General features: G+C 34.8%; 1 protein-coding gene across 1 annotated transcript in view; it reads left to right on the forward strand.

Moving 5' to 3' along the window:
* Nucleotides 1–3464: 3464 nt before the first annotated feature.
* LOC128993465 (uncharacterized) overlaps nt 3465–12602 on the forward strand; it is a 30078-nt gene continuing 20940 nt past the window's right edge. The window contains exons 1-4 of the mRNA XM_054417376.1: nt 3465–3487; nt 5904–6114; nt 9098–9163; nt 9770–10990. Coding sequence (XP_054273351.1) covers nt 5929–6114; nt 9098–9163; nt 9770–10990 — 1473 coding nt within the window. The 5' untranslated portion in view covers nt 3465–3487; nt 5904–5928. The remainder of the gene's footprint in view (nt 3488–5903; nt 6115–9097; nt 9164–9769; nt 10991–12602) is intronic.

The following is a 12602-nucleotide window of genomic DNA, read 5'->3' on the forward strand; positions in this document are numbered from 1 at the left end:
CTGAACCATTGCAATTATTATTCAACCAGTCCTTGGCCGAAGGCATATTTCCTGCAGCCTTTAAGCATGGGTATGTCGTTCCCCTTCCTAAATCTGGTGATCACAGTGATATTACCGCCCTACCACTATCACTAGTTTTCCCCTTAAAGTTGATTCTATTGTTGGCTTATGGATATTTTAAGGAATTATTCGTATATTTTACAAAACCTCATATATATTATATCTCAGTGATTCAGAAACAACATACAGCATGAAGCTATCACTATCCTTTCTGCACTTGGTAAAGTATTCGAGAGCTTGGTTCTGCACAGACTGAAGATCTTCATCGAAGGTATTATCTCCTCAAATCAACATGGTTTTGTCGCCAAAAAATCTACAATATCGAATTTATTATTGCTTCAAGAGAGAGCTCTGTCCACCTTTAGAGCAGGTCGCCAGCTAGACGTCGCCTATCGACTTCGCCAAAGCGTTCGACAAAAAAGTAGACTACAAGATCCTCGCGACAAAGTTTAAAGAACTATGGCATTCTACAACCACTACTTGGCTGGCTGGAGGACTACTTAACTGGGCGCAAGTTGACTGTCAGGCTTGGGCCTTCGCAATCGCAACCATTTCACCAGACCTCGGGTGTACCACAAGGCTCATTTGGGACCCTACCTAATTAATTTGTTCATCAACGATCTGGTGGCTTCTATCGAGGTTGGATGTCTCGCGTTTGCTGATGATCTCAAGGTGTTTGCGGAGGTTAAGACGGAAGAGGACTCAATACGCCTTCAAATATGCCTTAACAGTGTCTTTGTCTGATGCAAAGTCAACAAGATGGAAATCAATCCTGGAAAATGCTAAATATTAACCTTCCATCGTTCCAAGAATCCAGACATCTTCATATGTACATGCTCGGAGAGGACAGTATTCCTAGAGTCACGTCCACAAAAGATTTGGGGGTGATATTCAGCAGCGATCTGAGTTTCGATGAGTATATAAACTCTATAGTCAGCAAGGCTAACAGGCTGGTTGGTTTCATCTCCCGTTCTACCAAAGGTATGACTAACCCATCTGCATTAAAAACTCTGTATTGTGCAATGGTGAGACAGTGTCTGGAGTATGCTTACCCGATCTGGACTCCGTATACAGTTGGTGGACGCATTCGTCTAGAAGCAATCCAGGAAAGATTATTGAGGCTGGTGGGAGTGCGTCAGGGATACCCCTATCGGGAGGTGCCAACGGATGTTCTGGCTGAGGAGCTAAAAAACCGGCCATTACACATGAGGTGCAGCGTTGCTGATGTTGGTCTCTTGTACAAGCTGCTAAGGGGCCATATATGCTGTCCAGAGCTGCTATTAGAAATATACATCAGAATCCCTACCATAACAAGATCCAGGGACCTATTCGGCCGTCGCTCCAGAGGCACCACTTACGAATTTCACAGTCCTCTGGCAAGAATCCTCAGGCTGGGCAACAGAGTTGCTCGTGATGTCAACTTCTTCGCCGACAGCTACACCTCCATAAGGAGGACAACCGAAGCAACCCTGGTGGAGATGTTGGACTAGCCTCAACGCCTCTATTGTTATATATATTCTTTGTTAAACAATTTATATTGTTGTATTTGCTCTTTGTTATATTTATTATTGTTATATCTATTATTGTTAACTTATTCATTGTCAGATTATTTATTGTATTCTATTTTGAGTATTGTATTGTTCAGCTTGTTTTTTTTATATTTTGTATTCCATTGAGTATTGAATTATTGACTATTGTTCAGCTTGTTTTTCTTCTATGTATTGGCTTAGCCGTTGGCATGTATAAATAAATAAAAACTCACATTGTCCTTATTTTTAAAATTTACAGGATAAATAAAAAAAACGTGTCATTAATTATCCTGACAGTGAATTATTATGTTTTGTTTCATCCTAAGTGAAAGATATGTGTCTTTGTGTATTATTGCATGTCTTTACGTCCTAATATGTGTAGTTTTTGAGAAAAATAAGTTTTAAGTTTGGATAAAGTAAGTTTTGCCCTGACACAAATGGATAAAGTTAGTTTTGCTCTGACGCCTATGGATAAAGTTGGTTTTGGAAAGACAGTATTCACACTAGGATTGCATAGCACTAATCAGTTTGGTTATTGGTTTCAAACAATAAAACAAAATATTAAGATAATAGACCTAATGCTATGGCTTGTATTAACCTTATGTCCTCGTATATTTTTCTAATTGAGGTGGTACTTACTGGAAAAGTTATAAGATTATAAACATACAGTTTCATGATTTTTCTATATTTTACAGTAAAAGAATTACCATACAGAAGTACAGGTCATTAGACGTTCTCTGGACTAATGTTAAAATGAAAAGTGAGAAAATTACTTATGTTAACATCTATCAAATTAATTGATTGGTACTTTAAGAGCATGAGCACCCTTCTAAACTACAAAACTGTCATCTGAGCATTATTGCACTGAAAGAATGAAGATCTCAGCCACTAGTCAGACGACAGAGTCAAAATGATGACAACAAAGTCACATGGCCGATTTCCGCCCACCGATGGGTAAGAGGATAAAGATGGTTTTGGAAAAACACAAAATACAGCCTCCTATTTGCTATGTGATTGATTATGTGAGTTTTCGAATGATACAACCGAAATAAAGTGAGTTTTGGAAATGACACACGCACTTTTTAACATTAAATATTAGTAGGATTACACAAGCTTTGACACGGTATCTTATAACGAATAAATGCGCCTTTTTCTTCTGATTGCAGTGATACCAACAACTCAATTTCGAAAAAAATGGATAAAGTGAGTTTTGGAATGGACCGCCTCACTTGGCATAAAATACAGCTACTTTGTATGGTCGCAATTTCATTGAAAAGTATTTAAGTATTAATTTGGTGGCATAGCTAAAATTTATAAAAAACTTTTTTTGGATCAATATGCAGGATATTTTTAATTTATCCTTAATAAATTACAGATTACCGTCCATTGCCATAAACCACAAACAAGTTAGAAAACTAAACTGAATTTAGTTAGTGCAGCTTCATGGCGACTAAATTTAGCCACCTACAAATCACCAGCCAATGCGGTTTGGTTACAGTACAGACACTGTCATAGTTAGTAGTTAATTATTTTATTTACAAAATATAGACATTGACAGTTTAACAGGTTATAAATATAAATATTTAGCATTATACTTATTGATAAAGTTTGAAAATTAATTCTTATATTAGTGTTTAAACATAACGACTGTGTACATCTATGTAAACTTTATGATTAATTGAATTAAGCTTACTATCACCGGTAGCGCGTAAAAATTTAACCAGGCCTAGGCTCCGTGGGTTTGTGATAAAGGAAAGTCTCTGTACACGATTTTAAGACAAAGCTTTTACTAGGCTAGGCATCCTAAACTTATAGACTGTTTTATAGTTTGCTAAATTATCACCAGACGTTATGATAATAATTAATTAAGTTACATTCTATAGCATACAACAGATAAGGTAGGTTTTGTTGCAATAAAATTCATTTTTGTTCAATTAGGCTATAACTTAGATCCTAGCTAGCTTTTGAGTAGGCCGGCTGCACTTTACTTGACGTCCTACACTCATTCGAATGAAAATATCGATCGATATATCGATTAATCGATTGCTTCATTCGATATATCGTTTGGTTAGTTAGGTAAGTTTAACTTAACCTAACTTACCAAACGATATATCGAATGAAACAATCGAATTAAAATATCGAATCGAAAAAAAAAAACAATCGAATGAGTGTAGGACGTCAAGTAAAGTGCAGCCAGCAGGCCTACTTTAACTTCTTCCATATATCACTCAAACTAACAGTTTTCTCTCAACTTAACCCTTAACTGCTGCTGTGAACAAAGTTAGACTAATGTGGATATATAAATATTAGCAGCAAAACCCGGTTTTGCCCGGGTAAAATTATACAATGTATAAGTATAAGTAGTTATAGCTAATTTATTTTATTTTTGTTTTCATATAAGTTAAATAACTTAGGTAGATAGGCCTACGCATGGCCTACAATAAAATCTAGAAATTTGTTTATTCTTTGTAGCACACGTTTCCTTAATTGCAACTACAATGTTCCAGCAGTTAAATTAAGTATCCAGTTGATCATAATGTAAACAAAATGTTCTTCATAAGGAAAACATGGGAACTTTAAAAGCCACTGGGGAAGAGCACAAGGTACTTTTGCAAAAATGTAAGTTCAGTTTGCAAATCTACACACCTAGCCGAACATTTTGGTATATAATATGTCGGGTTAAATCTTAAAAGAAAAAAGCCTTAAGTTATCGTTCACAAAGTTTCATGTAGCGCATTAGAAATATAGATAAGTTACTCCCTAACTTAGGTGTACAATGTATTTTGTCTGCTTGCAATATTGAGCTGAGCAAGCCCATTAAGTTAATGGGCCTATCTTAAAAAAGTAGTTTCATTTAATACATTGGGTAGGGGAGGACCGGGGTACAGTGGGTCATGGGGCACACTGGGTCATTAGGGAAATTTCCCTTTTAAGGGATATTTTTTCCTGTTTCCAGTAAGTTTAGGATAGTTCAGGTTGCCTACATGCTAGTCCATATTGTGGAAAAAGGTCAACAGATGGAGTGAAATTTTGAGGGCGATAGTTTGCTTTGTTTAATTTTGCCTCCATGCTGGAAAATTGAGGTTAGCTTCTTTTTTATATTTACCATGTTTTTTTTTTAAATGTAAAGTATCTTTCTCTATACCTAAACGATCCTCGGCTGTTCTTATTCATTTAGATAATAAGACTTTATTGTTAATATCATAGACTACAAAATTACTATCACTTAAAGATGGCAGCTTCCTCTGGGGTACAGTGGGTCACTTCGTTTGGGACACAATGGGTCCCATTGAAAACGCATATGATACAATCAGAAAAAGCATATGAAGTGCCTACATGAGAAAAATGTTGCCAACTCACAATTTTGTGTTCAATGAAGAAGGAATTTATTTGGCAGACCATAAACACATTGAGAGAAAACAACCAAAACCAAAAAAATATCCTGGTACAGAAAGAAAAATGACCAAGTTGACATTTCCACAAAACTTTGAATCCTATAACGTGCATTAAGACATTATTTTGTATTGAGCAACATTTCTGAAAATAGCTTTTTCAGTTTTGCAATTGTGTTTCCAGGAATATAACATGTTGGTGTGATACTTTGTTCTTTTTTCTTTATGACCCATTGTGCCCCACTATGTGACCCACTGTACCCCTACACGGGGCACAGTGGGTCAAAATGTAATGTTAAAGAAAACAATTTATCTAGTGTAGTAAAACTTAGTAATATTTAGTTACAAAACAAATTTTTTATAACAGAAGAAATGCCAAGCAATAACAATTTTTAAATATTTAACTCAACCCCTAATGAAAAATACTATGAATTAAAATTATGAAAGCAAAAAGTGACCCACTGTACCCCGCCCTCCCCTACATTTCAATACATTGATTTTCTTTAGTCACTGGAATAGCGGAGCACCTCTATTGCGCCAACACCGATGAATATGAAATCACTCGTGGTGTGGTGTTTCGCCTTCCTGACTGTCAATCTCGTGGTTTTTAACTTGTAGTTTGATTTCCATATGTCGCTCAAACTTAAGTTAGTGATTTTCCAGAGTTGGGTTAGGCTTAACCTAACCCAACCTAACATAACAGTAGGCCCTACTGTCACAACTGGCCTTCCGCGCGTCTCCCGCAAGCAACTGTTATCGTGTGAATTAACCTAACCTAACCTAACCTTGTGGGGCTTGAACTTTATGTTTCTTGTTTTCTGAAAACATCCTTAACTTATTAGAGCTTTGCTCGCTCCGCTCACTTATAGTTTTTTTGGAAACACATTGCATTACAGTTGTGTAGTCTGTAAACATATTTCAGCTTTTCGAAAAGTTATTCTAACGTAATGGGAGAAAAGGAAGGAATTATTAGTAGAAGAGGACTTGTTAAGAAACATGCAGCTTTGGATTATGAGGTTTGGAAATGGAAGACCAGGTTAGAGGAACAAAATGGTTCTCAAAGAGTCACAAAAAATGAAGTACAGGCCTACGCTTTGGAATCTTACAAGTTAGCTGGAATTGAAAACTTTAAGGTATGTGGTAAATTAGGCCCTAACTTAAGTAAAAAAAAATATTTAAACTTGATATCCTAGTAAATTAATATTGTAGAAGTTATTGAATTGAAATCGGTAAACTAGATTGTATTATATTATCTTCCTACAGGTACTATAATATTACTAGGTAATTAACGTAATTGAGATTAATATTACCATTAATTTATAAGTTGGTTTGTAAAAGAAATTTGTAGGGAAAACTATTATTAAACTCCACAAAATGCTTAAAACCTTCAGGTTGTAGCATCCATTTCAGTAGCTCTGCCTCTAAATTGACCTACCGGCCCTAACAAAAAAAATAAATTTGGTGTCACATTCAGGCTTTGGCGGCACTCATAGCCGATGGTAACATGGTGGATGAATCGACACTTTGCACTGACCAGGGTGTAGTTAACTTATGAAAAGTTAGGTCTTTACACAAGTTGTATTCCTCTAACTAACATGTGCAATTTAGGCCTATATTTAGATTGCTAAATGTGAATTTTTGGCGTGACTTTGGGCCTCCACCCTCCAGGTTACCTCTGCACATGTAAATATAGAGAAAGAAAATACAAAACAAGCATTCAATTCAATCAAATGTTTCCCTAACAGGATAATTAACAGGATAAATATTGACCATCATTAACTTATACATTTATAAATTATTATTGTTTACTTTTAAGAATACAGTAGTTTCCTTGGATAGTGGCGAGGACTTCGGATGGTAAATGGTAAATGGTAAACCCCTCATATCCGGCCACCACAGGACCAAGCCCCTGGCCGGATAGCGATTTGGCCGGATAAACCAACCTACTATGAAAATGAAAATGATTCATACCTATAATAATATTTAATCAATACATGCTGTCAAAAGTATCATTTAAGTCTATTCTAGGATTATTTTTTGAAGAATTAACATGTTTGTACAAATTAAAAAAAAATATTTGTAGGCTAAAGTTGTTAAGGAGTGAAAGTACGAGTATTAAGATTTCAGGTAACAAAAACTATAAAAATGATGGAGGTAAAAGTTACATTAAATCAGCCTTGAAGATTTTTAGGACCTTAAAAGAAAATACAATTCTACTCAACTTTCTTATCCATTTTGTGAAATAAAAATACAAAGATTAATTTCCTAACCCGGGGCCCCAACTGTTTAGAGGTTAGGCCTAGTTCAACTGAGTTTAGTGACACAGTAAAATGTATTGAAAGAAACAGATAAATAGTTCAGATAAATAGTTTAGCTCAAACAAGTCGCAAAGACTAGTGCTTGCATCTAAACATCTGTAAGCTTTGAGAAAAACATTTTGATATTGGCATCCTGGAAGTGGCCGGATAAACAGAGGACCGGAAAAACCAAGGTCGGATATCAGGGGTTCTACTGTAGCTTTAAATACAAAATGAGAAATGAAGTGCACAGTATTAGTACCAGAAACTGCAAAAAGATTGATCTGCCTCAGGTACGGTTGGAAAAAACAAGATCAGGACATGTTGTGATGGGTATCAGGCTATTAAATAAATTACCTCTGGCTGTGACGGATTTAGACTTTAAGAATTTTAAGAAAAGGCTGTTTTTATTTCTAGTAAACAACCCGCTCTACCGTATCGAAGATTTTTTTAGCATGTCTGATAAGTTAATAAAAAATATTTGAAATAGGATGTAACTGTGATTTAGATATAAGTTGCACAATTTTTTTATTTATTACTGTCAAATTTTTAATCTCTTGCCATGGTCTGTAACTTTTGTATTTATCTGCTCGTCGCTCAATTTCAATTTTAACTCTTGTATTATATTGACTGTATTAACTGAATAACTTGTTATTTATATATTTATACATTTATTTACTCAAGACTGAATACGAGACTATGTATTTAACAACAATTTGACCTGTCTATGCATTACATATGTAAAAATGATGAATAAATGTCTTATGTCTTATGTCTTAATTCAAAGCTAGGCCTATAGGCTAGCTAAACTTACTGACCTTTCTCAAGATCAAACCTTCTATATTACACGAGCAACTACAACCACTCAGCTACTATTTAAGTTCTCCAATCTGGCCTTAAGTGTATCCTTTGAAGTCCTTCTGAGAAACTGGATCACATTTTAATTTAGAAGGTTTTGCTCATTGGGACAGACTGGTGTTGATTTGTGTCAAGGTGTCTAGGTAGGCTAGTTTCTAAGGTGCTTCAGTCTTGCCTCCTTCAGTATTGTGCCTTCCCGTCTCCGAAGTACATGACCTAACCAGTTAATTCTTTTGGCTCTTATAAGGGCTATTATATCCAGGCTCTTTGTATAGGGCATGTAGCTCTCTATTTTTTCTTATGCGCCAAACTCCTTCATTGACTGGGCCGAATATTTGTTGAAGTAACTTTTTCTTAAAACAACATCAAACGTTCTTAATTTCTTTTGGAAAGAACCGATGTTTCACATCCATACAATAACACTGGCTGTAGCCTGTATAACCACATCCACCCCCTTATGATCAACATACAAAAATAGAATCTTAATTTTGAGCATCTTGATAAAAGATTTGTACAGGCCCCAACGCTCTTATTGGCCTTTGCTAGTTTACTATGAATCTCAAAAGCTTCAGAATTTGAACTATTAACAGTAACTCCTAAATATTTAAAGCTATCCACACAATTTATTGAATAGTTAGCAATGTTGAAATTTACATATTTATTGTTATTAGTGTTTTGGCCAAAGTGAATAATTTTAGTTTTTTCTTAATTTAGCTCTATAATCCTACTTTCTTAAACTTAACATTCTTTAATACAGTTTTCAGCTATTAGGCAAAGGTTTCCAGAGTTTTCTGCGATATTGATTACTTGCAAATAAACAAACAAAAATAAATAGGTACATCAACAAAGACATGATGACATGACATGATTACGATTCTGATTGAAGACAACCAAAAGCTCAGGCCTGTCCTCAATTTACCAATCAAGTCTTGGAATATGCTAAGCCTGGTTATATTTTCAGGCGAGTGACGGATGGTACAGACGGTGGCGGCAAAGATGGAAAAGCTCTGATACAAATATAAACAATGTAAGTGTTGAATTAAATGTTGTTTGGTGTTATGATTTGAGGTTTAAGGCCCACTGATGCCCACTGCCAGAAGATGCATCGTATTATCCATAAGTCAGACCTTCGTCCCTTAAGTTTTTATCATATCTCAGTGACTAACGATCTATACATTGCTATGATAATCTAATCAATGTTTTCCCCATTGTTAAAATAAATCTGTGGTTCATATTTTTGAAAAACATGTGAAACATGATTAAATATCCTTCAGTTCGGCCTAATATTGCATAATAGACTATTTTACACTGACTGATTGTCAATTTTGAAAATATTGTGGTACACACAATCTAGTCATCAGTCTATGAGTTTTGTGTATCCCCATCTCATAACCAAAAAACAATTCAAAACTTATTTCACAGTTATTTTTATGTTTATATTTTGAGTTAATATCCTACGTTACTAAAAGCTTTAATAGGATTCAAACAATATTTTAATTAGGCTGGGTTCTTATTAATTATTTAATAAATTAGTAACTGTTTATCTATTAACAATACAGAACAAGACCATTAAAATCAATAATGTTTGTAATTATTTGCAATTAAAGTCTTTTAACAAATCTAATCTTTATAGGACAAAACTCCAATTGAAGTGGATGAAGAAAATGAAACAGCCTCAACAGGTACCGGAGATAAAGTTGCAATACAGAAATTTCCAAAAAAAAGACAGTGCCCTGAAACTAACAAGCAAAAAACACTTAAATTAATGAAAATTGAGGAAAACAACGAAAAGAACAGAATAACTGAAAAACTTATAAAAAATCCTCAATATTCATTTGTGTTACCAGATGATACCACCTCATGCCAATCAGAAAAAGAAGAAACACAAGTTGCGGATGCAACAATAAATAATTTGATATCAGATGAATCTAATCCAGATACATTCATATTAAACATGAATTTTGTAAAAGTTCAAAAACCCAAGATTTCAAAAGAACCGAATTGTAATCCGCTATCTCCTAACTCTTCAACTCTTAGTAATCCAAATACAGTCACTTCAGAACAAACATTACCGGCAAATTCTTGTGAGAAAGATGAATTATCAGGGGCAGAGAATTGTATAGGTGGGCCTACTACACTTGACTTTGACAAAGTTATTGTTGTCTCGGCTGGTGAACAAGTGAGAACAAATCTCAATCAAGATGAACATGTATACGTAAATGGTGTAGAAAAAACAGTAGAGGTTATTGAAAACGATGAAGTGGAAAACTTGTGGACATTTGTTAATCAATACCAAGTTGGTACGAGTTTGATTGACGACAATCCAGGATGTTCTCAAGCTGACAGTGGAATCTCTGTACCTTCAAGGGAAACTGTAGAAACAACATCTGATCTGCTTATATTGTCCTCAATATTTGAACATGATGAAATTAATTTCAGTGAAAATGATCATGAATTGTTTTGTGATTCTTGCGAAGACTTCCATCCTCGTCAAAAAAGTCCACACGTAGATTGTAAAAAAAAGAAAGAAATGAGAAATAATTTTCTGCTGAGCTGTGCTTTAGAAAAGAAAGAATCAGTTTCTGTTGCTAGTCTGTCGTGCGTGAATATAAAACGTGGGAGCTTTTCAACCAACAGTAGAATTAACACTGGAAGTTCTCAACTCAATAATCCCAGTGTGGTGGCGCCGAAAGGGAAACGCTATTTACAGCAGTTTAAGAATCAAGTAGTAAACTATGCCTTAAAACACAGTGTAAAACTAGCAGGGGAAAAGTTCAAAGTCAATCGAAACACCATTGCAGAATGGCTTGCTGAACATAGCAGATATTCAGCTGAAGTGAAACATGTTAATCAGGTAGGTTTTTTTATGACAACAAAATTTAACTTTAACTATTTAATGTTCAATTAGACTTAATCACACAGAAGTAAAGTACAGAGGTAATTCCTTATAGGACAACAGTACCCTTTCAGCTCTGGTATGTTGTACCAGAAATAAGGGCCGATTTACCGAATTGGGCGCGAGGCAATTGGCTTTTTTGGGGGGCTCCAAAAATAGGGATAGCAAATTGGTGGTTGTATTTGGATGTGATCGCTGTAAACTTCTGATTCACCCCTCACGGTCGTGAAGACATCATTATATCGTCCCCTGCCCCGCGGTCGTTTGGACATAGTAATCGCCTCCCGCGTTTGCGGCAAAATGGTTATCATCTCCCGGGGCCATATGGACATTATCATAGTCCTCTTGTGCGATCGCAGTATATTTCTGATCATCCCTCTCGGACGTGTAGAAATCATTATTGTATATCCCGCGGTCCGGTAGACATCGTAATCGTCTCCAGGTTTTGTGGCAAAATGTAATAATACCTCACAGTCGTGTGGACATTACCATGTCGTCCGTGACATCTTCCGTGTTTACAGCAATTGTTTTGCTTATCTCTGTGATCTACTCATCTCTACTAATCTTACTTATTTCCTACAATCAATGACAACAAAAGTGACTAAATAAAAGACACCCTATTATTAGTGACTAATAATAAGGTTATAAGGTGACTAATAATAAGGGTTTATTTTATTTTATTTTATTGACTAGCCTAAATAAAATAACCTCATAGTTCTATAGAATATTTTATATCCATCCAGCTGTTAGTTCAAACATAATCAAATCAAATCAAATCAATTTATTCATCACAAAAATTCATAATACAGAGGCTGAATATCAGCAATGAATATGTGACATGTCAGTACAAATCATGCATTATAAATAGTTTACACATAATAAATATATACAAATATTAAGATTACAGTTGACAGGATAAAAATGAATTCATGTCATAAGGTCAAAGTGCAATCAGTTTTTCTGAAAGTTTCTTTTTAAAATTATTAAGGCTCAAAGACTGGTCTGTGAAATAAAAGGACAATTTGTTGTAGACTTGTATGCATTGATATTAGGGTCCATTGTGAAACAAAGCTAATCTGTGGCTTGGAATTTCCAAAAGTTGTTTGTGTCTAGTTTCATAACTATGAGTTTTTTTTACAGTTTTCAAATAAATAAAGGTTGTTTTTAATGAAAAGTGCCAAGTGTAAAATATAAAGAGCAGGAAGGGTCAAAAGTTTGAATTTTTTAAAACTGGATCTACATGATTTTCTTGAGCTGATGCCAGCAATGACTCTGATGGCCTTTTTTTGTTGTTTAAAGATATATTTGCTAGAAGGTGAATTTGCCCAACACAACATATTATAGAATATTACACATATTATATTGCACTAAAACAAACCCAAGATTTTAAAGTCTTAAAAACAAAAAAAATTGAATCTCTAGTATATTTAAATAATCTGTCATATTCTTACTGAATAAATGAGCGTATCAATGATTATATAGCATTGCACATAGTATTAGTAAGTCAACCCTACGTAAGTCGTTTCATTTTTATCCAAATGCTGAATTTGTGTCATAAACGCTGAATGTT

This window comes from Macrosteles quadrilineatus, unplaced genomic scaffold, assembly GCF_028750875.1.
Source record: "Macrosteles quadrilineatus isolate MER2022 unplaced genomic scaffold, UCM_ALF_1.0 Scaffold_4__1_contigs__length_99947679, whole genome shotgun sequence".
Taxonomy (NCBI): Eukaryota; Metazoa; Arthropoda; class Insecta; order Hemiptera; family Cicadellidae; genus Macrosteles; species Macrosteles quadrilineatus.